The sequence below is a fragment of the Podarcis pityusensis genome (genome assembly GCF_964106645.2).
Source record: "Podarcis pityusensis genome assembly, chromosome: 2".
Taxonomy (NCBI): Eukaryota; Metazoa; Chordata; class Lepidosauria; order Squamata; family Lacertidae; genus Podarcis; species Podarcis pityusensis.
Genome location: NC_138029.1, coordinates 45,478,495 through 45,502,633, shown reverse-complemented (window position 1 = coordinate 45,502,633; position 24,139 = coordinate 45,478,495). Strand labels below are relative to the sequence as shown.

Sequence of the window (24,139 nt, the reverse complement as noted above, 5' to 3'; positions counted from 1 at the left end):
GGTTTGTTGTTTGTTTGTTTGTTGTTTTGATTTGACCTCTTATTTTGGATTTCAATTTCCTTCAGAGCAAAAGTCAAAATTGTTAAATGGCCTGCAGAGACTATAAGTAGTGTGTCCAAGTTGAACTGAGTACTGTACAACAGCACTTGATGATATTTTGTATGGCAAAATAAGCACCTTTGATGGACCATTTCTGCATTCACATAGTATGCCATAGCATCTGATATTGAGCAGGGATGGAAAACATCCTTGGGTAGAGATTTGGATCAGGGACTACATAGCTTCGTTGCTCTGCTACAGCAAGTAATGGTGTTATTAGAACGATGAAAAGGGAATTTCAAATGGTGTTTCGAGAAGTGCTGCAGGTACTGCAGACATTGTTAAAATTATCTTATTGTAGTAGCTTGATCTGGGTCATGGAGATTATGCTTGTTTTCTTTGGATTTGTGAAATAGCATAGGTTACCTGGGATAGTAGTCAGTACAGCACAGAAGAATGAATTATTATGTCCAGGTGTGAAACATAGTGAACAAATTATAAGCCCAGGAAGAATAGCTTGGTCAGCCCAACCTACAGTTTTAATAACCAATTACAACTGAAGCAAACAAGAAAATTTGGGGCACTTTTATAAACGACACATAGAATTTGCAATAAATTGCATTCTCTTCGCTTTTTAGTGAAAGAGAGATGCAATGGCAGGCTGCAGGTTTCAGTATGTCTACAATCTATTCTGTAACATTCCACAAACAACTGGTGTCTGCATTTGAAATTTTGTGTGAATTTTTCACTTGAGTGATGGCATTTAGCTTTTGTGGTATATTTGTGGGAATGTTCAGGTGTCAGTGGTAAGCCTTTCAGAAAAATGAGTAATATATAAATATCAAATCTTTCTGTTCCAAAACACCAGATAATCCCAGGAAGTACAGAAGTATGTGTACTTTTTTGAATCATAAGAATACATGAAGAGCTCTGCTGGATCAGATTAAAGGCGAATCTAGCCCAACCCCTTTCTGACAGTGGCTAACCAGATGCTTATGGGCAGCTCACAGCAAGGGCATGTGGGAATAGTAGTCTCTTGCTGTTATTCCCCATCCCCAGCAACTGTGTTCAGAGGCTGGGTGCATCTGATCCTGGAAGCAGCATATGGCTATGAAGACTAGTAGCCACTGATAGCCTCCATTAATTTGTCTAATCCAGGCACAGGCAAACTCGGCCCTCCAGATGTTTTGGGACTACAACTCCTATTATCCCTAGCTAACAGGACCAGTGATCAGGGACGGTGGGAGTTGTAGTCCCAAAATATCTGGAGGGCCGAGTTTGCCTATGCCTGGTCTAATTTATTATTTATTAAATTGGGGGGGCTGGATTATGGAGAAATGGTTAGGGGTGCCCTTAAAGAAATCCAGAAATCCCACCACATGACTCTCGCCAATTGTATCTAAGCCATGATCCCATTCCACCTTGCTAAGAACTGTAGCTGTTGGGGGAGAGGGTCTACATCACAAAAATTATGGGGTTCCAACCCCACCTTTCCATACTAATGATTTTTTAAGCGCTTGAACAGAAACAATATGTTTCTAAATTTTTAGTTTTTGCATTAAAATCTGTTATTCTGTATAGTGAATTAATTTTGCAAATTTTGATCATTTTTGGTTTACAAGTGTATGCTTTTTCATTATTTCTCAGAGATAATATTTTCTATGCGGTGTGGGCCACATTTACTAGATGGGGGACTTATAGGTACAATGATATTGCAAAAGAGCAGAGCCTAATAAAGACATACCCATATCTAATCCAGATTAACACTAGAGAGCATATGAGGGTCTCCTTCTCTCACAGAGGGCCTGTCCTATGACAAAACATTCCTAAATAAATTTAGTGTCAATTTCTCGTGACTGTAGGTGCTGCCCTGAGATGTGAATGTTTCAGAAATAAGACTTGTTAAATACCCTTTGCAGATGCTTTCTCAAGGATATATTAAAATTTGGGACTCCACATATTTCAAGAAATTAGGATATTGGAAGAATCAGAGGTCTAATCATGACACCATCACCAATTATTGGGCTGTGTCTAATTTTAAGCTAGAACTGTTGTATTTATCTCCTTCATACAATTGGATCACACATGCACTAGGAGTTATGCACTTGTCCCTGGTGGTGGTGCTTCCTTACTGTTCTCAGCAAGTACATTAAAACAGTATATATATTTGTGTACAGAAAAATCAGGTAATGGATCTTAAAATGCAATAGAGTTGGTTTTTCACAGCACATTAGTTTTTCAGTCTTTTAAGAAGCAAGTAAACATAATGTGACACAAATCCAGTGAAAATGTTACAGTCAAGCGGAACACATGTCCACCAGTTTAGAGAAGGATTAAATATAATGACCCAGTTAATCCTTGAGAAATGAATGATTCATTCACTGAATTTTGTTCAGATGAAAATTCTGCAGCCTGTGTATTAAAACAGTTCTTATTCAGACCTCTGTTGGGTGGCAATGGGGAAATCTAGTTCATTATTGATAAGAGAGAGCTGATGCCTTGATAAAACTACTGTGGTTGTGTGCATGTGTTTATGTATGGCCTAATAAAAGAAGTTGGACATTGAATTTCCAACTCAATCATCATTCAAACATTTCCTCAGATTGAAACCATTTTCACTGATGTCGGAGAAGCTAGATTCTGTATAAATGTATTTAGGATTATATTTGTATTTGATGCATTTTTTCTGTATGTTCTTCTATAACTTGCAGGACCTGTGCCCATGTTTTCTCCCCTTGCAAACCCCCCTTCTCCCACTTGCACCTCTCACACTGCCCTCCTCCCCACCTTAGGCCAGAAGTGGGGAACTGTTTTGGTTCTGCGTGCTGGATCCATATCAAGATCTGCCTTGCAGTTCAAATTCAACAACTGACATCATGCTTTGATCTCTTGAAGTTGGAATTTCAATGCACCTTCTTTTCACCTTCCTTTTAGCAGCATGTTTACGCCTGTGGTGTGTTTTGAAGGCCCCCCCCCTTCTTCCTTCTTCTTGTGCTCTGCCTCACACATCACCTCTGCCTCCTCAATGGGTCACCTTTCTTCCTCTGCCCTTACTACCTCCTCCGCCTCAGGCTTAGACTTGCCCCGTCTTCCAGTCTTCACTGTCATGTCCTCGTAATTGTCACTCTACTGTAGTGTGCCATCTGTGGTCAGCCACGTAGATTGCACCATGATAACAAGGTTACACAGATATATATTAGAGATATAGTCAGAAAGCTCTGCAGGATGCATACAAAAATTGTTTGGAGATTTTAAACAGGAAACATAAAGAAATATTATACATGTGGTCTGTGCTCACCTTTGATGGAAACAGAATGAAAGGATGATGTCACTAATCAGTGCTTCCAGCTGCCTTTGAGAAGCAATCATATGGTTAACTCAGTAGGAAACAGCATGTTGGTGTCCGCTTTTTCCAGCGAAAGCAAAGAGTGAGTGCTGCAGGCAACAAGGAACAATAGTGGAAATAAAGTTCAAGGACATCATCATGTTTGCCCCTGATTGAAGCTCCATATTTCATGCTACCAAAATAACTTCTTCTTTTTTTTTTGAAAAATGAAAAATGTTTCCAGAGATGCTAATAGCGGCTTAAGAGCATGAAAACATAAATTTTTGAAGTATGAAATATTTCTCAGGCTTCAGTATAGAATTAAGTCCATGATGGCAATGAGGGAAGTAAAAGCAATTAAGGTTGCAGTTCTCTACCCATTCACCAGAGATTAAGTTTACTGGATTCAGTGGGGTTTACCTCTGAGCAGACATGGATAGGATTGTGCTGTAAATGGCTCAGAAGGGCCTGTAAATAGTTATTAGCACTGTATTCAAACCTATCTGTGTGCGAGATTCCACGCACACAAGAATTCACCTTCATTTCCTCCCCCTGCCCTCCTCTACCCTGCATCTCCCCACACTCTTTCACACTCTATGGGGGGTGGGGTTGGTGGACCCTTCAGGGCAGATTTTGGGAGTGCAGTGGGGGAAAGAAAGGGGGGCTCTGTTTCTACTCTATTTTATTTGCTTGCTTACTATGAATCAGAAGAGTCTATTTCTGAGAAATCAATATGCCTTTGATTATTTCCCAAAGTATATTCATTGGATTGCGGTGGAACTTAAACTGCACTTGAGCATAACTAATTTAAATTCTTCATTTTTAGCTAAATAGCATCCCTAAATAGCTAAATAGACCCCTGTTGGGTCTGCAGGCTACAGAACTCATGAATCAGATAAGAGGAATCGGAGTCAGATCTGTATATCTAAAACTAGAGGATCACGTTGATACTCCTCTGCCAAGCCTTTGATTTTTCTCTCAATTGCCGCTTGTCATTTCCTGCATCAGTCCCACAGTTTCTTTGCTGGTGTCATCAACAAGCTGCACAAGTGACATTCCTTTTCCATTCAGGCACTTTGCCTGCAGGGGGATGCAGTCCAGTAATGGTGAGAGGCAGTTTAGCATGATCGTTGAGCTGGTGCGGTGTTCCTGGTCGCCACACACCCAGCAGTCATGAGCTCTGACTCAGAAAAGTCTGTTTAGCACATGCTGTAAGTACTGGAAAAGCAGACTTGAAGAAGCAAGTGCAGCCTCGGAGGAATGAGAAGAAATATCTCATTTGCAGCCCAACAGCCCTGCCGTAAATCTTCCTCACTTTCCATGATTACTCCCTGACATTCTTTCTAAGCACATTGACAGAAATGTGATACTTGTTTGAAAAAAGGAGTTTTAACTTTTAAGAGTGTTTTTTTAAAAAAAAAAAAAGGTAGATGATTATTAGATGTGTATATAAATAATCAAAGCTCTAAACAGCTGCTATGGTTGTACAAACTGGGTATAAGAGGATTAAATTAGTGCAAAATAGAAATGCAGATTTCATTTTTGTTAAATCTGTTTTTCACCTGGTACTTCTGGATTCCTCTGTCAAAAATCTGAATCTGTCAGCTACTAGCTAGGCTCATCAGTTTAGGCTATAAGCTAGTAGTTATTTCTCTTATTTATTTGTCTCAGGATTTTTAACCCATTTTCCCACTCCTTCATAAGTTTTTAAAACAACAAAACAATATATCAAGTGAAAACAACAAAAGTGTGAGGTGGAATGGGGTGAGGGTAGACAGTCTTCTAGCTGCTCTCAAGGTACCATTAACAAAAAAGTCCCTTTCTCTATTCTTACCAAGCGGTTTCTGATTCCTGTTCCTAAGCGGCTTCTGTTTCACTTGTCCCAGATTAAATCAAGGCCAGTTGAAATGTACAGAGTATGCATAGCAGAACTGCTCGGTGTATTTGAACTTTGTAAATATTTATCTCGAATAAGAATAAACCGAAGTAAAATGACTGGATTATTCTTGCAGCAGATGTGATACTGCAAGTGTTCCATGTCCTAAAGCTTTCCTCCTTTTTTTATTTACAGATGGCTACACAACAGATGATATTGAATTTTACTGGCGTGGGGGTGATAATGCAGTTACAGGAGTGCGAAAGATTGAACTGCCGCAATTCTCCATTGTGGACTATGAACTTATCACCAAGAAAGTTGCTTTCTCGACAGGTTTGTGAAGGGGTGCCACAAAGGAAATGCATCTATCTGCTCGCTGAAAAGCTTCGCATCAGTTGTTTTGGATAGTACATAATGACTAACTGCATGGATCGCATAAAGAATAAACAAATGAGCACTGAATAGGCAAACCAATACAATTTATTCTTTATTAAAACCTGCTGTCCTATGCATGCTTGCCTAGAAGTTAGTCCCATTGAACACAGTACATAAACAAACATGTATAGGACTGTGGTGTACATATAATAAATACTTTTGTATTCAGCCAATGTGGGTTGTTGTTGTTTTAAAAGGGTATCAACCTTAATCGACCTGAACGAATAAGCTATTTTCTATTTTCTGCAGCCACTCTCAAAGCTGATAAAAAAGCAAGCTACTTTTCCCATACACTTTCATTATTAAAATATATGGATGCCCTTTTCTTATGCCTGATGACACCATATGGAATCATAATTTGATACTACCCTCCCCCCTTTTTTTCAGAGCCAGGCTGCCCATGAGGCGGACTGAGGCAGCTGCCTTGGATGGTGGAATCCCATGGGGTGGCGCCCCTGCCACCACCACTATGGAAGTGAGGAGAAGCAGTCACCGCTTCCAGCAAGATCTCATGCAACTCTCGTGAGATCTTGCCGGAAGCTGTTGTGCAACCCCAATAAGTAAGGCTTCGGTGGGGGCAGTACATTCCTCAGATAGTGAAACAGGATGTGCAACTCCTGCTTCTGCTACACAGACTTCCAATCCTAGTTCAGTGGGGCTGGTTTTTTTTTGGGGGGGGGGGTTTAACTAACAAGCAACCCTCAAGAGAACAGGATGTAACTATCCGGACTGCTAATCAAGTCTGATTGCAAATACCACTTTTGCATTTCATGGATTTGTGCAGAACAGTTGTCCCAGTTTGATTTTTCTTAGGAGCAGAGATCAGTGGTTTGAAAGTATAAGGATCAGAATTTTGCTCCTCTCACAGGAGGTTTGTGTGGGAGGCCTAAAAAAACCTCGGAGCCTAAACAGTTTTAAATATTTCTCTGTTTCTGGTGTTTTTACTTCTCATCCCCTTTCATTTCCCTTTTCCCAGCCCGGTCTTTTCCACTCTTTGCTTATTTGGTTACACAGGGGCTATTTTGAGTTTTTACATGTTCTGGCATCACCTGCCAGGAAGATAATGATGAAGGAGCAGAATCATGCCATAAATACCCAACATGACAACTTGTTATGTTTGATTGATATGACAGCTAGTACAGAATGAATACAACTCTGCTTACCTGAATTTTGTGGCTATGAGTATATGAACCAGTTTCTGAGCCTAGCACTTCAGGTGATTTCAAAGTGACCATAGCAAGGTAAAACATGCAAAGGTCAAAATGCAGTATTGGATGCTGAGCTACTGCAAAGCTTAATGGTTTCAGTGTATGCACACCTGTTAGCAAAGGGGCAGTGAACCATTGACATCTCTGTTTAGGCACAGATTAAAGAAACTGACATTTTGTTTGTTTAATAATAAATTTTATTTTTGCCTTATGGGTGTTGAATTACAATAAAAGTCTGCGGGTTGTAAATGTTAACAATGTGTTTGCAGGGCTACAGAACGGAAACTTGACCTTCTAAACATAAATTATGTTCTAGGTTCCTATCCAAGGCTGTCGCTCAGTTTCAAACTCAAGAGAAACATTGGCTACTTCATACTTCAGACCTACATGCCTTCCATTCTGATCACTATTCTCTCCTGGGTTTCATTCTGGATCAATTATGATGCTTCAGCTGCCAGAGTGGCTTTAGGTAAGCACTTTTTGCTCAACATATATAGAGTGCCATCCTGTTGTGCCAGCCACCCATAACAGAAGCTCCATTCCTAACATAACATAACAGCCAAATCCAATGGGTGACTTAGAATGGTGGAATTATTGCACAGCTTAACTCTATCATTTACTTTTTGTGCCATTATGCTACTTCCACTTGTGATACCCATCACACAACAAAGCTCACCTGTGCAGCAGCAGCTCTTCTGGCACTAATGTTACTTTGGCTGTTGCCCTTTGAATGTGCTTCCTGTACTAATTTTGGAGGCTGGTCAGGTTTACATATATTTAAGCACTGAAAAGCTTTCTTTTGAACCAGTTTGGATAAAATATTTAGAGATAATTTTAAAGTGAGTAAATCAAAGTAAATACAAGTGCTTCAGCTCAGCCAGATTGTGTGATGTTTTGTGCTGGTGTTCAGCATTGTTGTGTACTACTACCTATTAAATTTACATTTATGATTCAGAATTTGAGTCATCACAGCCCAGCTAAAACAATTTCTTCTCCGAATTAGCTTAAAATCATTGCAATTTATATTAGCACTGTTTACTTAGTGGAGCAAACCTATATGAGGTGGGAAGTGGGGAGAAATAAAATTAGAAGAACCTATGCCCTGCCAGTTCATGTGGAAAGTGTGGAGCACAGGATTTTTCCACCCCTTTCTAATTTGGTTGGAGGAGCACTAGCGGCAGACTTCTCAGTTGCCTCAAAGAGAGGCTTATAAATCTAGATCTTCCCCTGAGAGAGCAGACCTCTCTTTTCAGGGAGATCCAAAAGACCATATGGCTTAGGTCACCTTTTCAGGGACCATAGAGTTTTGCAACCTTAGCTACTTTTCTTGCAATATATTTAATCTAAAAATTACAAAATATTCTTACCTTGCTGGTAATTCCTCAGACTATGGGGAGGGTTCAAAGCTGGAGAGAAAACATATTTTGCATGCAGAAGACCCCAAGTTCAGTCTCTAGGTTCTTGTTTCACAAGGCTGGGAAAGATCCTGCCTGAACTCTGGAAAGCCTCTATGCCCATCGTTATAGAGAAGTACCCAGCTAATGAACCAATGGTGTCACTTTGTATCTTTTACTACGCTCCTATCTCAACATGTAGTATTGCCTTCTTAGGTAAAATTTGGGTAAGGTTGAAACAGGATTCTACTTTGCAGGAGTATGGCTTCTTCTCTTAATGGGCATTTCAAATTCCACAAGTAAAATAGTTTACCGAGCTGAATCCCAATAATACCAGTTACCATGGACTTATTTACACCGTGGTATTGCCTCTGGCTACATTGGGGTAAAAACTCCAGGCAATGCAGACAAGGAATTCCACTTCCTTCAGTCACATGCCCTTGTTGACTTGTCTTGACATTTGCCAAGGCTGTCCAGAGCTGAGTGGAACTGCACCCAACGCCAGGTCTGGGCTTGAAGAGTAGCAAATAGGTTCTACATCTGTGACCATACAGCAGTAAAAGGCATGGCTTCTAGGATTTGTATCAGGCTTCACCTGTCACACGACTTGATGTTGCACAGTCCCTTTGTGCCTGAAGAAAGCTCTGAAGCCTGAGAACATGCACAGTCTACAGTTCAGCTTAGGTCCCAAACCTAGACCCCACAATTCCTAGTTCAAACCCTCTTGTCCCTGACAGAAAAATTGACAAGTCACTTTGCTTTTATGTGGGTCTGTGAATGATGACTCTAGATTGTGTCCCAAGGCAGAATAGGAACAGCTCATAAGACACTGGCCTTGTCATGGTTTGTTTACTTTCTTTCAACTTGTGATTCATTCACCCAACAGTTATACACAAATCAGAGGTTGAAAGAGTTTTTGTGTTGCCATTCCAACAAAACTGATAATGCAAACAAATATTTTTAACCTCCTGGCGCAGTAATCCAATAAATGATCAGCTACAACAAATGTTGCTTTGTTTTTAATATTCGGTTGGAAGCCGCCCAGAGTGGCTGGGGAAACCCAGCCAGCTGGGCGGGGTATAAATAATAAATTATTATTATTATTATTATTATTATTATTATTATTATTATTATTATTTATTAATTAATAATTGCTGCTACAAACTAATATAGCTGGTCTTTTAAAATCAGTTTACATTAGCAAGCCTTTTGAGTTTGCTGAACCTTGCATTCCAGGTAAGGATCCAACTCTAATGCAAATTTAAACTTAAGCCTTGTCAAGTTTCCATAGCTCTTAAGAAGAAACATTACCTAAAGGAAGGTTGAATGCATTCTCTACTGTTCCCTCGATTCAAGCTAATGTATATTGCACAAGGTCTTCAAGCAAGATTTTTCTGAGAATTCAAACCAGAAGACAACATGTAAAAAAATATTAAGCAAAACCAGCACACTGAAGAAATAGGTGCACCTTATAACCTGTGCGATACACAAGTGGAAAGATTTCCATGGTGTTGACTTTGAGAATTCGTAGCATTTAATGTTTTTTTGCTCATTACTGTAATAAGCATCACCACCCAAAAACCAAAAAGAAGCTAGTATGGAAAATATTTCTTCTAGTTCTACTCTAGAGTGAACTCCAGCTCCCCCTAATATTTTTATCTATATATCTATATCTATCTATATCTATACACACACACTATTTTGAATTTTTTGATGCTTCCCCCCAGGAATCACCACGGTGCTGACAATGACAACCATCAACACTCATCTCAGAGAAACTCTGCCCAAAATCCCCTACGTGAAAGCCATTGACATGTATCTGATGGGCTGCTTTGTCTTCGTGTTCATGGCCCTACTGGAGTATGCATTAGTCAACTACATCTTCTTTGGCAGGGGACCACAACGCCAGAAGAAAGCAGCCGAAAAAGCTGCCAGTGCTAACAATGAGAAATTACGAATGGATGTCAATAAGGTAAGTTCCAATGGAACATGATTAGCCTCTTACAGTTACAGCATTAGACAATTCATTTTCTTCCAAACAGAGCTTTTTTTTTACATTGGTTCTTCTGCTGCACAAGTCCAGTAGGAATTTTATGGGCCATCTTGGCTTTCACTATACAGCCTTTCCAGATGATTTTTTAAAAAACTAAGCAAAGGGGGGGAAAGCAAAACAAAACACCTTATAGTCTTATTAAATAAGCTTGAACTAGCTCCAAACCAATGTTCATAATATGATACTTCCAACTTTACATAATGGATGAAGATATAGCATTGTGGAAGGGATAAGATAGTCCATATGCCATGGGAAAAATAAATTTGTGTGTCTGTGCTCTGGACATAAACACACCATGTTCAGAGACCTAAATATAGGGATGCAGTCAGTTCTGCATAGACTGAAGAAGTGCTTTTATAGAAGAGTATTTGATCTAGAGGAGGCCTTTGCTCACAGAAGGGGCAGTTTTTCCTGCTACCTTTACAGTTGCCCATGACACTTTCCAAACTAGAACGCCCCCCCCCCCAGCATATTTTCTAGGGGCTGAAGATGAGAAGGGAAATCAGCAAAAATAGACTTCTCCACATCCATTAGTGGATCTTTACAAAATATTTTATATCCACGCAAAAGAAACAAATAGTGCATGGCTGTGATGGCTTTTTAAAAATAATCAAAGCAATGCAAATGTTTCATGAGATGGTGGGGGCATTAATATAGTATAGACAACTTTGTTAGTATTCCCTTTTTTCTATTTTCAAATTTTGATGTGCTTGTGTCCCACCCTCACCCCCAACAAATATTTATTTGCTGCTGTGGTTTTGTATAGTGGGTGGTTGACAGTAAAATACAATAGCAATAAACATTCAATAAATGCCACAACAGTATTTTAATAGTAAAACAGTCTAATAAGATGCACAGCACTACTAAAAGCATTAAACACATCAAAAGTGTCACAAGCTTATAAGAATTGGTGTTGCAAATTCTTTCTAGAAAGTGTCGCTCATCATTCTTCTAAACAGACCTCCCCATGGTTTTACATAGCATGAATTCTCTAGCTTGTTAAAAGTCTAACACAAGAGTGTAGCAGCTGAAGAAAATAACTTTTTCCCATTTAACATGGTGTTGTGCAGTGGTAAAAAATGCAATATTCCTACATTGGAAGAAGATCCATAGATGCCTGGATCCTGAGCAACCAATTGTCACAGCTGTACACTTATTTATAATGCAAAAAAACCCCCACCCCAAATCATCTGGAAAGCCCTTGAATGCCTTGGGCTTTAGATACACTGTCACTTAGTGGCATTTTCCTCTTTCTGAAGCTTGATTTACAAGATGGATTGTATTCACTATAGGCTTTGCTGTCACCTGTCAGGCAGAAGGTTTGAAGACTTTAAAAAATTCATGAGTTTTCCAGCTGTTCCTCAGAGGAACAATCCAAAATGATGGCTAAACTACGACGTGCTTGAAAGCTGTGTGATACTCTATAACAGAACCAAAAGGGGGTATAAACTTGACAGAGAATATAGAATCAATATAAGTATACTTACATTTTTATAATGTCAGCAAAAGCATCATTTCAGCAAATATGGCATGGATTTATTTGTAAAATTGTATAGATGTAAAACTTGAAATATTTCATAGAAAATTGTTTATTTATTTTTTTTTAAAAAAAAATCCAAATTCCATGTCGTATTTTCTCAAATGTGTGAAAACTGAGGGAGAAAGATAACTGTTGGATTCACACGGTTCTGGGCTAGACGTTTTGGTATGTTTCTGGGGTTTTTTCCCCCTTTATGCAAAGACTTTCCCTCATGTAGTGGAATGTCCCCTCCCTCTTCTCTCCCTGTGCATCCTTCTAAATCTGCTTTGGGATTTCCTTCAACTCCCCCAAGCAGATTGGGAAGGGGGAGCACAGAGAGAGAAGAGGAAGGGAGAGGTCTGTTGTGCAAGCAGAAATTATTGTGAATGGGAGTACTTTGTTGGATACAACCCTTCATTTCCCTGTTCCCTACCTGCAGCTTGTTACAATAATGGTACTATGGTAATTTTGCTTGACTTCTAGTTGCAAATTAACAGAGGTAAACTGCATAAAACCAGGAAGCAACCATCACAGTAGCCTTATCTTCTCATAGTGGTGCTCAAAAACAGTTTATATAACACATACACACAAAAAACTGTATTGGCATGTACATGTCTATTTTTAAAATCTTTTTTTCAACATTTCAAATAATAAAACATGCCAAAAATGCCTGAAGGTGCTTACAAAGAAAACCAATGAATAAAGGTGGGTTAAGAATTAATTTTGGGCGCATGCAGATTGAAAAAGAAAAGAAAATCTGTTGTTCCTCACTTGAAGTTTTTTGAAAGTTCAATAATATAATAAAATGAATAGAAATCATTAAGAGTGCAGCTGTTGACTATGTGATAATTTGTAATATGGAGTGTGCTAGAAGTAAATAAGAATATGAAATGCAGTAGTATTAGATCATAAAGACGCATCAAGAATGGATTGTGGAAAACCTCTTAAACAAAATTGTATTAATTTGGAATTAATTTGTGTAATTGGGTTAAAATTGGAAAATCAATAAAAACGATTGGCAAAAAATGATTAATTTTTGGATATTAAATATTTTCTGCCAAAATTATAATTTCAAGTTTTATTTGGGGAAATGTGGAAGCCATTCACTCATAGAGCCATTTCAAATATTACATTTTCATGCAAAGGTTTGCTCTATGCAAAGGTTTTCTCAATGATACTCTATATGTATCAACTTTCCAAAGAAGAGGGAAGGGAACTCCATTTCCATACATGGTTCCTTTCTCTGTGCCTAGACTGTCTCCTTTTAGACTGTGGCTGATGGATATTACTTACTTGCTTATTTAATATATTTCTACCTTTTGTAAATTAGACTTGGGGTGAATTATAGTACAACAAGATATCCAATGAAGATAGAAGCATAAATAAATAATAACAGAAGATGATGTATAAAAAGAGAATAGGGCTGTCAAAGTTCAAGAACACAGAGCAGACCACACAAAATAAAAACATGGATGGTGTGAAATGAGCATATGTAGGGCAGCAGTTCCACAATTTGAGTGCTGTGACAGAGAAGGCCATCTCTTCATTGGCCTCTTGCAGGGGCACTCAGAGGAGGGCTTCTAGGGAAGATCTGAACCAATTGTTTAGTTACCATTGTAGAAGGTGGAACTTTGAAATATACAGGTATCAGGCTTAGGGTTTTTAATGACCAAGACCAGTATTTTGAATTGAGCCTGTAAACAAACTGGGAGCCACTGAGGATCTTTGAACATCGGTGCCTACTTGTCACTGCTTCCAGAGGCCAATGGAAGCCAGTGTGAAGTTTCAGGTGCCAAAGGAAAATGGTTTCAGAACTTTATCTCCAGAGATGAACCAACATTTTAGATACAACCAAGTGTTCCTCCAGTGTATCATAGGGCATGACAAAACTGTTGTGATTTTTTTAATCAAAGTATCAGTTTTGTGGTGCTATTAGTTGTCTGATGTTTCATAAAAGGTAACTTGCAACATTTCTTATTTTCTAAGGGGTCACAATTCTCACTCTTCAGAAAACCCTTCTTGGAAACAACAGCAGCATAGCTTCATTTATTCTTTCAACAACCTTTGTGTGTAGCTTGGTGCAAGTATAAATTTCCCTAAATCCTGAAGGGCCCACCTGATCTATCTTCTCCATCTGGCCTGAATTCTCCCAACCCTTCTCTTTTCAGTACTGTAAACAGCACTATAGTGAATAGGGCTTAAGTCAACATGTAAGGAGGGAACAATGTCCACAAGCATACTAGTTCTGCCTGTTCATCCTCCTCATCGTCGTCCTCTAAATGTTCCTCAGTGGCTGTCTGCATCAGGGAGACCTGTATCTGTGGAGGTTTTGGAACCCTCATGTTTTGTGGTTTTTAAAATGTTCAGAAGCCTCCATGAGTACAGGAGACTTCCCCACTGCCATCACAAATAGGGCAGCAACCATGAGGATGGGGGTGCAGCTAGAATGCCTGATTTATGGTTTCAAATATCAGTTTCAAGTGTAACCATGGTTGCCATGGAAGCTATAGACAAAGGAAAAGGAAGAGGAAATCAAATAGGAGAGGACAAGAATTGTGCATGCCAAAGGGGTGTTTCTCAAGCTTTTACAAATTATAAAGAAGGGTATCAGTCTCAGGTTTTATTAATTACTTTATTGCTAATGTTTCTAATTCACCTTCCATACCAATGAATCCCAGGGTGCTGTATAATAACAACACCAAAAAAAATACCAGAAGTAAATTATAACCCATTAAACTGATAAAATCTAAAAGACAACTGCTAAAAAAGCAGACCAAATTCACAGGCAGACAAGAAGCCCTTAACTCGACACAGAATAAATTGCAAAAACAGTCAAGTTTTGGCCTAATACCATTCCAGATAAGCCTATCTGAATTGATGCTGTGGATCCTCTCAACAGTGTCTCCCAAAATATTTTTGTTATTTAATTTTTATAACCACAGTCAGTCCCTAAAGTTCCAGCTCCGGACAAAAAACAGAAAGCAATCTACTCAACATAATGATTGCCAGCACAGAAGCAAAATCTAATAGAATGTGTCCTGTTGCTCCTGTCCTAGTAATTGACAGCCCTCAGACATGCTTAGTGGTAACACCTTTCTACTTCTTGTCTATTGTCCTGAATGCAGCTGCTTGATGTTTACCCAAGTGCCATTGTCAGGTTTTTAGCATTCCAGGGTGGAGTTTAGGGCTCAAAGGTTTGCCCATGAATCAAATATACTGTGAAACCTGTTTGTTCTGTTTCACATTCACATTCTGTTCTTACCAAGTATCTCCTTTTTTTTCTTTTCTTTTTTGGGTATCCATGCTATAAGTATGTGAACTTTGTGTTTATATATTTGACTCTGCATCTCAATTCTTCCTTTAATTCAGTTTTGCTAGCAAAAGAAACATAAGGGTTTGCCCATATGGTGATTTCACAGCCATTTACCAAGAAAACATGCATTCATAGATCAATTATATTATATTTTACGCATTAAATCTTGATCCAAAGCTGCTTCAGCTCCATTGAAGCCCCTCTTCCATTGATTTTCCATGAATTCCCTTTCTGTTATGTTCTAAATGTGTAATTTGTTCAGTGCTGACACCACACATTCAGCCTGGGAAGATAGTGTCAAGATTACCATAATGCTTGTTTTGTCAGATCAATTGGTTTTAATGGCTTTAATTGCACTTACACCTCTACTTCTGACTGAATCTCCTGCAGTTGACTGTCATGTTATTCCTTATTCTCTTTACTTTCATCAAGCTCTCTATCCACTTAGCTCTTATAATTTACCTCCATGTGAGATCGTTTCCTCTTCTGCCATTCCATGTGACAATGTCTTTGGCTTTTTAAGAGATATGACGTATTTGAGTCCAAAAGGCTCAAATCATTTTGGATATTTGACACAGACATGACTAGCAAAGCCTACTATTGTTTTCTTCTGTGAAGCTCCCATGTGTTCTGTTATCTTCTGTCTCACATTTAATTTAGAATATGGTCTGTAAATCTATCATCCAATTTCAAAGAAGTATTTAGAGTTATTTTACAACTACTATGTTAGTTCTAGCTCTGCTCACCATTCCCTAATTAGTAGAAGCCAAAAGACTTATTTAGCATATTCTCTACTTTGTCTTCCAGATCTTTTATAAAGATATAAAACAAAATGGGACCGAATTGCGATCCCTGGATCCCACTGGAAATCTCTCCCCATCTAGATGGACTGCCAGTTACGATTACTCTCTTAATACGGTTAGATAGCCAGTTTTTGATCCATTTGATTGTACTAATTGTCCAAGACATCTTATGTTGGCTTTCTAACCATAAGTTATTGTATAGTGCTGTATGAAATGCTTTACTAAAACCCAGATAAAATATCCACTGTTTTCTCATCATCCATTACATTGTAAGTCACTTTGAATTCTTTTAGTAGAAAAGCAACAAAAGAATTTTTATATAAATAATCTATGTTGCAATGACAATTTATGAATTAATTCAGTAGGTTTAGCTTTAAACCATGTTGATCTAGCCCTTTGTGAATATAGCCATACTCCATTTGTTTTATTATTATGGAGTTGACTGCTAAGGTTCTAGTATGGAGTCACGATTTTAACTTATTCCTAATTTTAGGAGGAACTATGGCTCCTTCTAGATTATTTTAGTCTTCATTAGTTTTTCACAGATTCATTGAGGAGTGCCTGAAAGTTGAAAAGTTTCTTTTTGGATGCATTTCAGTTTGTCTTTTATTTCTATGAGACTCTCTGTGTATGTGTATATATGTGTGTGTAAGCAGTTACTTGTTTTGTGTAATCTATTTCCCAATGAGCTTTGTTCTTCCATTTGTGGCTTACTAGCTATTTTTAATATATATATATATATATATATATACATTCATACTTAAAGCCAACTAGAAATCTTAATCCATAAAACTTTTCACACTGCTTGGATATCATACCATCTTGGATTTGCTTTGTTCCAGGTATTGTGCAACTCTGTTTCCTTCAGTGAGCAATTTTTTTCTCTTCATTTTCCATGCAGAGTATGTAAATCATTTATCAATAACTTCTTAGCACTGCAATTTTTTCTGGATAGCTTCTTTGGGGCTTATGCCTATATGAGATTTAACATTCTGAGCTTCCCTTGCTTCCTCTTTTGGGATCTCTTCTCTCTTGCTACTGCTCTAACCTGTTTGATGCACCTTGCATGCTCTTATTATCTTATATGAAGATGCAACAGTAATAACAGCAGTAGTAATTTATAACAAGCTAGTAAGCAACAGTATTTACGTGAGAATGAAGGATTTTTACTAAGCAGCGTTTAGTAGAAGAAGGGAGCCTAGAATTCTGTGCCAAGATTCAGTTCTTTTACAGAATTGTACAGATTTGCACATGTTCTTTCTGGTTGCAAAAGTTGAAAAAGTTCAACTGCCTTTGCTACTAGCAAACTTCTTTTTAGTTTACTGCCTGAGATTTATTTGTTTTTCAAGTCTATTCACTTATAAACACATTTTTTCTTGTCTAAACTTTTATCCCACAATATCATTGTCCAATAATACACAAATAGGATCTGCTATTTTGTAGAAGCGTTCATATAGAAATCACTTCCTTTGACAATTAAATCATTTCAATATATGTTAATAAAACTTCCATTATTGATTCTATGAGGCAAACCCCACTTCAAAATATAGTCTGAACTGATGTGGCCAGCATCTGCACTTTTAGATAAGGTATATTATGTGGACATGTTGGCTGTGATTTAAGAGTACTCTGCATATAATGATAAACTTTGGCTCAGTAGTCTCTGTATTATGTCACATATCTACGGACAGCATGCTTGAAAACTTGGAAGCCTGTTCATTGTCTCAGAAACAACCAACTAAGGCTGACCTGGTGCCTTCATTACATATCTTTAGGTGCTAGGCGCCAGTTTCTCTTTAACCAGGCCTTTGGCTGATTAACATTACAATGGTACCTCAGTTTAAGAACAGTCCTGCTTACGAATGATTCGGTTTATGAACTCTGCAAAACCGGAAGTAGTGTCCCGGTTTGCGAACTTTACCTCGGTCTAAGAACGGAATCCGAATGGTGGAAGGGCACTTGCAGAGCGAAGCTTCATTAGGGAAAGCACACCTCAGTTTAAGAACAGTTTCAGTTTAAGAACGGACTTCCTGAATGGATTAAGTTCGTAAACCGAGGTACCACTGTATATGTCCTTTTAAATGTTTTTGAGGGGGGGAGGGTTATCAGTTTGTTTGTGTTTTTATTTAGTATTATGTGTTCTCTTTTTGTATTTCTATGTTGTTTGAGAAGTGTCTCCATCTCAGACAACCAGTTCCAGGTCATTTTGTTAAATTTCCCTAGCCAGAATAAGAGGTGGGAGAGGGGCATAATTAAGAAAGAGCAAGCCTGAGGGACTTTAGCCAGCATTGTGTTTTAGTTTGCTAGTGAAGGTAGGATTGAAGAACATGGTGGGAGACCTTTTTTGTGTTGCTCTTGGCTCCCATTTCAGCTGTCAGTGTCATTCAGTAGTTTCGTAGGTCCACGAGAAAGTGGAAAGATAATTGCAGTATAAAGGCTACCTATTTCGTAGCCACAAAGGAGATAGAACCAGTTCTGCTCAGTACTAAACCTCTAGCTACCTATCAAGTTTGCATCCCTTTTGCACTCCCATGATGACAACCAAAAATTCAAATGAATTTGAAATAAATGTAGCATAGAGCTGGTCCGCTCATTACAGTTTCCATAAATATGCCAATGAAAAAGTGCAACAAATGCAGATGTATTTGTATGATGATGCTATATCAGTGTCAGGTGGCAAACTGTGAATGACAGGGATGGGGAATTCGTAAAGGAAATTCCATTTCCTCTGACATCCCAGTGCCTTTAAAAATTGAGTATTGGGAAAGTAAACCCCCCCAGAGCCAATTCCCGGGGACATCCATTTGGAGGGGGGGGACCCCATTGTGCTAGAGGAATTCCTTGCACAGAGTTCCTGCTGATAGCACTCATTAGTTGAATCCTGCTAAGTGTTTGCCTTTATCTTGAGTTATTCCTACTGTTTAGGATATCATGAAGCTTTGATATGCTTAAGTATACATGACTTTCCACCATGTAAATATTTATGGTTAAGCTACAGCTCAAAACAGGGATGAAAAACCTGTAACCCTCTAGATGCTGTTAGACTCCAGCTCCTATCAGCTTCAACAAGCATGGGAAACAGTCAGGGATAATGGGCATTGTAGTCCAACAATATCTGCAGGGCTATAGGTTAGCCAGCTCTGGTTTTGAACGTGGTCAAAATCTATACTGCATACTTCGCAGGTTTAGAGAGTTGCCAAAATTAAAACAGTCTGCAATAAATGACTACTTTGATCCATATTTTTCACATTGAATTCGTTGGTTTTTTTTAAAGAAAGTGCCTAAAAGCAACTATTTATAACTATGCATTGCTGTTGTGTAAGAATTTTCTATAAACCAGCAGTGTACACGCCATTGTTTTCCATCTCTCCATTAGCATTATGTAAGAATTTGCTTTGAAGGTAATGTGAGGCAGTGGTGGCAGCAGACTTTGCCTGTGGCCTCTTACAGAAAAGGTCACAAGGTAGCTTCTACATACAGTCTGTAGTGCTATTCCTGGTGACATCAGAAAAAAGGTCAAGTCAGCTGTGTAAAGCTCTCTGTCCATAGTAACAATCTCAGAATGCCATCTTTAATTTGCACAAGGACAGTGTGTATCCAGCTTCTGCTTGTTTAAGATACATCAGTTATCTTACATAATCTGAAAGCCTGCCTTCCAATTCTTTCAGAGAGCTAAATAATTAGCTTTCGCCATGACAGAAAAATTCTCAGAAAGTACTTTTTTGTTGTTGTTGTTCAAGATCTTTTTATAGAGAATACATTTTGATACAGCTATCACAAATAGAATGTTCAAATGTAGCAGTTCAGACAGTGTAGAAAAGTACAACTGCATAATGCTTCGACAGAAGCAGTGGTATCATTGGGGCAAATAGTGGGTTGCAATTACACACACCTATTGGTGCACATTTGTAAACGCAGATCTAATTTCAGACAGCTTTATTTCAGTTGTTGTTAAAATTATATAGTAAATTGTACATCGATGAAACAATTTCTCAGAAAAATTATTAATCTTAAAATGGGTCAAGTGCACAAGATTAGAGGCCCGGTAATCTACGGTATATTGTTGTGATAGCTGTAGAGTAGCTGACTGGAAGGACTGACTGTTGTAGAACAACAAGGCAAGCAAACTAAAGAGTCATTTGCTGCCCTTGACTGAACTGCTTTGATCCTAAGGTTCTCTGACTGCCATTGACTGAGCAATCCATGTCCAGCACAGGCTAAACCTTCTCAATTCCTTTTCTTTACCGGAATTGAGAAGGTAGCAGGGAAAGGAAAGCAGAAGGTTTTGACAGAAGGAGCAGTCTTAAATAAATTGAGAAAAGGGAAGGGCAGACATGGAAAAGAAGAGTAGAGCGGAGGACAGTAAGGAAGACATACTGATTTGAAATAATCAGTCAGATCTTTTACTGAAGGGCTTTGTTAGGGGTGGAATGCTGAATGGATAAGACAATCCATCCAATAATTGGGCCAACTTTGACAATGTTGCATTAGTGCTCTCACACATTGTTTTCTTTGTTTCATTTGATTTCAGAATCAGAGATAATAATCAAAAAAGTATGACTGTATTGACAGCTTTGTTTGTCCATGTTTTAAAAGTGAGTTGCTTGCAGGCAATGGAATTGAAGGGCTGAATGCTTTACTGTGTCAGTTTGATGCATGTTTGATAGTAAATAATAAATGTGCACTACAGAAGTACAAGAATAAAGCTGTTTTTTTAAAGCAAGAAAGCTACTAATGTAACCACTAAATAAAAACTGTCACTTTATTATATAGTTATAATTATTTTATACCTGAATAATTTGTTAGATTTGTGTGCTGCTGATATTAAAGAGTCAACACCTATAGAGAGCCATCATTTTGGAGTTTCTAGATATTGGGAATCACCTGCCATGTAGGTCTATCTGCTATTTGAGCTGGGAGGGTCAGCAATGTCCCATGCTCTGTGGTCTACATTTTGCAAGCTGATTTTAGGCCCAACAGTGAATTCTATTTTTATCACTTAATCATGTTATCATTTAAAGTGATTGTTTGATACCTCCATGATTATTATGTTCAAGTTAATATTTTGCACTATTCATCTTCTGTTTTTGTTACTTGTCCCCCTTTCACATGTTTACCTATTTTCCCTGCCCTGTGGATGTTTTTTATACATAAAGTCTGTCTTGCCCTATCAAGAATCCCGTTATGTGGCTGAAGAACCATATCAGCACCCAGACTTCCTTCCCCCTACCACCTTTTAAATCCCCATGTTGTTCCCCTCTCTCCTAACTAATGTTTACATGTCATCGTTCCTTTCTTGGTCAAAAATGACCAGGTTTTTGTGTGTGCGGGGGCTGTACATTTCCATTACAAATTTGTGTTGTCTACATTGTCAGGGCCAAGACAACAACAGCACCTCTAAACCAAGGATATACTTCTGCTGATTGTTGGCTCAGATTGCCCTGTGCTTTTAATTAAAGTGCATCGTTTATGATAATAGCCTATAGTACATTAATTTTTAATGAAAGCTAACAGCTGCCTTTTCTCTATGGAAACCGGTCTTGATTTTATTAACTTACAGGACAGAAGAATAATTGGCACATATCATTGTCCAGAAATGTATTCAACAAAGGTATATTTTATTGTTTTCTAATGATTCTATCCTTAGAGACTTACTAGTGAGATCTTGGACCATTAGTGGTCAATTAAAGATCCCACGGCACTTTTTGCAAGAACTAGCATCTTAATGCCAGGATCCTGTCCAAGTTTTAGTTGTATTCTAAGTTGTCTTCTACCTTCTGAACCATTCCCACCACTCACCCACCCACTGCATAGTTTTAATTGGCTACAGCATTCTTCATTTCCTGTACTAAAATACAATGCGTTGTTTGGCGATGTTAGATAGCCACCCCATTTCGCCTGAGAGGTGATTGCACTTGTTGGTGAAGTGATGTCGCTTTCTAAAAATCTGTAAAGCGCTTTGGGATCCGTCTGGATAAAAGGCGCCCTGCAGAATTAATGTGTTTCACTGTTGTATTGTAAGCTTCTATATAGTTATAAGCATACATTTTCATTAGGGATGGGTGAACCTGCTGTATTGCAATGGTGCTCTCAGTTGCCTTCCTAAAACTTCAGATCCAAAAATCAGCTCAATTTACTTTTCATCCTTTTATCCTTTATCGTAACCTTGTGCATTTCCTGTTTCGGAAATGAAAGGTAGACCAATTTCCAACGAGGAAAAGCTTGAAGACATGTGCAATCACTTTCTAACTGCTATACAGTAAATCAATTGGGAGGTTCATCCATTACTAATTTACGGCTATGTAGTAATTTCCAATGTCTCTTTGGAAAAGGTGTAGAGACCTCCAGCCTTCTCAAACTGTGGTGTTATCAGACAAGTGTCTGATAACAGCAGAAAAACATATGACAAGAAAAAAAGAGTAATACTAAATTGCTTATATGCTGTTTTTCTCCTAAATTCTTTGGGTGTGTGACAAGTTATTCACATTGCAGCAACCGTTAATCGCATCTCCGCAGCAGCCATAGAAGACTCCAAAGCTGGCCATTTGAGAATTTGATTTATATTTATTACCAGGCACTTTTTTACTCAGTGTTTCATACCCTCAATATTCTGTAAAGTTACCTTGTCAGAATACACCAACCCCTATTTTACATTCAAGCAAATTTATCTCTGGCCAAGTGCACAGTTCCATTTTACCTGAAGTGTGTAGAAGGCTGAAGACTGGCTTAACTCCTGAGGTCTGGACTCTGACTGGAAATGGAAAATGAAACTTTAAAATAGCTTTGCTACCCTGCTTGTGTGACTCACCCCATCCAACCTACCCACCACCCCCAGTATAGCTGTTCAGATTAACCAGTGCTCCTGTTCTTTAACCTTGGATGTAATTGAAAATGCCGTATTTGTTTTGCAGTTTTTGTGTCACAAGACTAACTTCCTTCTCTTTAAAATGATTTTTTAAAAAAACAACTTTATAAAGAATTTACTGTTTGCAAAATGGTGAATTCTTTAATAAAGCTTGATGCCATGAAATACATGTTGAAATATGCAATTATCCACTGTGGGGGCCCCGGAATATTCACCCCTGCCTGTTTACTCCTGTTTGGGATTGGCTGGCTGACTTCAAAATTCAGTGACGGGGTAGTAATAATGTCTTGTAAAATGAAATGGCTATGCTTATACATACATAAATGTTTGTTATGAGACTGCAGAAATAATGTGCTGTTTGTTTCGATGGGAAGTGGTAGAGAACCTACTCCAGGCATTCTGATCAGAATTAAGTTGCTTTTGTTACAGGCTAGACCGTAAATGTTTTCCAGCTCAGACATATCCTATGCAACAGGCATATTTTGTGACAGTGGAACAGATTTTGAATTACAATTTCATTCCAGATATTCAAAAAGAAATTATATGGGGTTTCAAACAATACCCGACTCCGCATGATTTTAATAGGAAAGCAAAATTGGATCACTTTGACTAAATTACACCTTGATCTGTTGAAACCTAAATGTTCATAAATTAAGAAGCAAAGTCCCACATGGGTTTAGCAGCACAACTTCAAATTTAACATACTCAGCTTACTTCAGAATCCTTGATTTAAAACAACTTTTCGATATAATATCATGATAAACATTTAATGAGTTAAATCAGTTAAATATAATAATAATAATAATAATAATAATAATAATAATAATAATATAATAATAAATCCTCACTGATAATCTATAACCCCATAAATATGTAAAACTTTGGCTTTTCAAACTACTCATTACTCATGTGTACATCCATATTGTCCCCGTTGTCTGTAGTTGTTAGCAGACAAATGCAAATGTGTGAGCACGTACTCACCTGTAGTGTGCCTATCACACATAACCTGTGTACTCAAGTAGCTGTGTGCACATTTGAATTTTTCTGCAGAAAACAGCATGCAGCACAGACAATTATTGCAGGAAGAACAGGCAACAGTGGGGATGGGGTTGAAAGTATGGCCTCCTCCCTAAACGCACGTGAATCAAATTTGCATGCTGGCAATGTTATTTATTTATTTCTTATCAATAAATGGACCTTGAAAGTAAAGCAGTGTTGACATACAGCATCCAGACTCAGATGCGCATTTGATTTATGCCCACCCACAGCTCCTGATCTAGCAAATGGCAGTCGTGGAAGACTACTTTAA

At 38.2% G+C, this 24,139-nt stretch overlaps 1 protein-coding gene across 7 annotated transcripts in view; it reads left to right on the top strand.

Moving 5' to 3' along the window:
* The window catches only part of GABRB2 (gamma-aminobutyric acid type A receptor subunit beta2), a 103,675-nt gene that overhangs the window by 71,562 nt on the left and 7,974 nt on the right, over nucleotides 1-24,139 (top strand). For 4 of the 7 annotated variants that reach the window (XM_080995260.1, XM_080995258.1, XM_080995259.1 and 1 more), the window contains exons 7-11: nucleotides 5,436-5,573; nucleotides 7,200-7,352; nucleotides 10,005-10,249; nucleotides 15,970-16,080; nucleotides 21,526-21,576. In XM_080995260.1, coding sequence (XP_080851386.1) covers nucleotides 5,436-5,573; nucleotides 7,200-7,352; nucleotides 10,005-10,249; nucleotides 15,970-16,080; nucleotides 21,526-21,576 — 698 coding nt within the window. The remainder of the gene's footprint in view (nucleotides 1-5,435; nucleotides 5,574-7,199; nucleotides 7,353-10,004; nucleotides 10,250-15,969; nucleotides 16,081-21,525; nucleotides 21,577-24,139) is intronic. The other 3 variants (XM_080995262.1, XM_080995263.1, XM_080995264.1) reach the window with 3 other exon arrangements.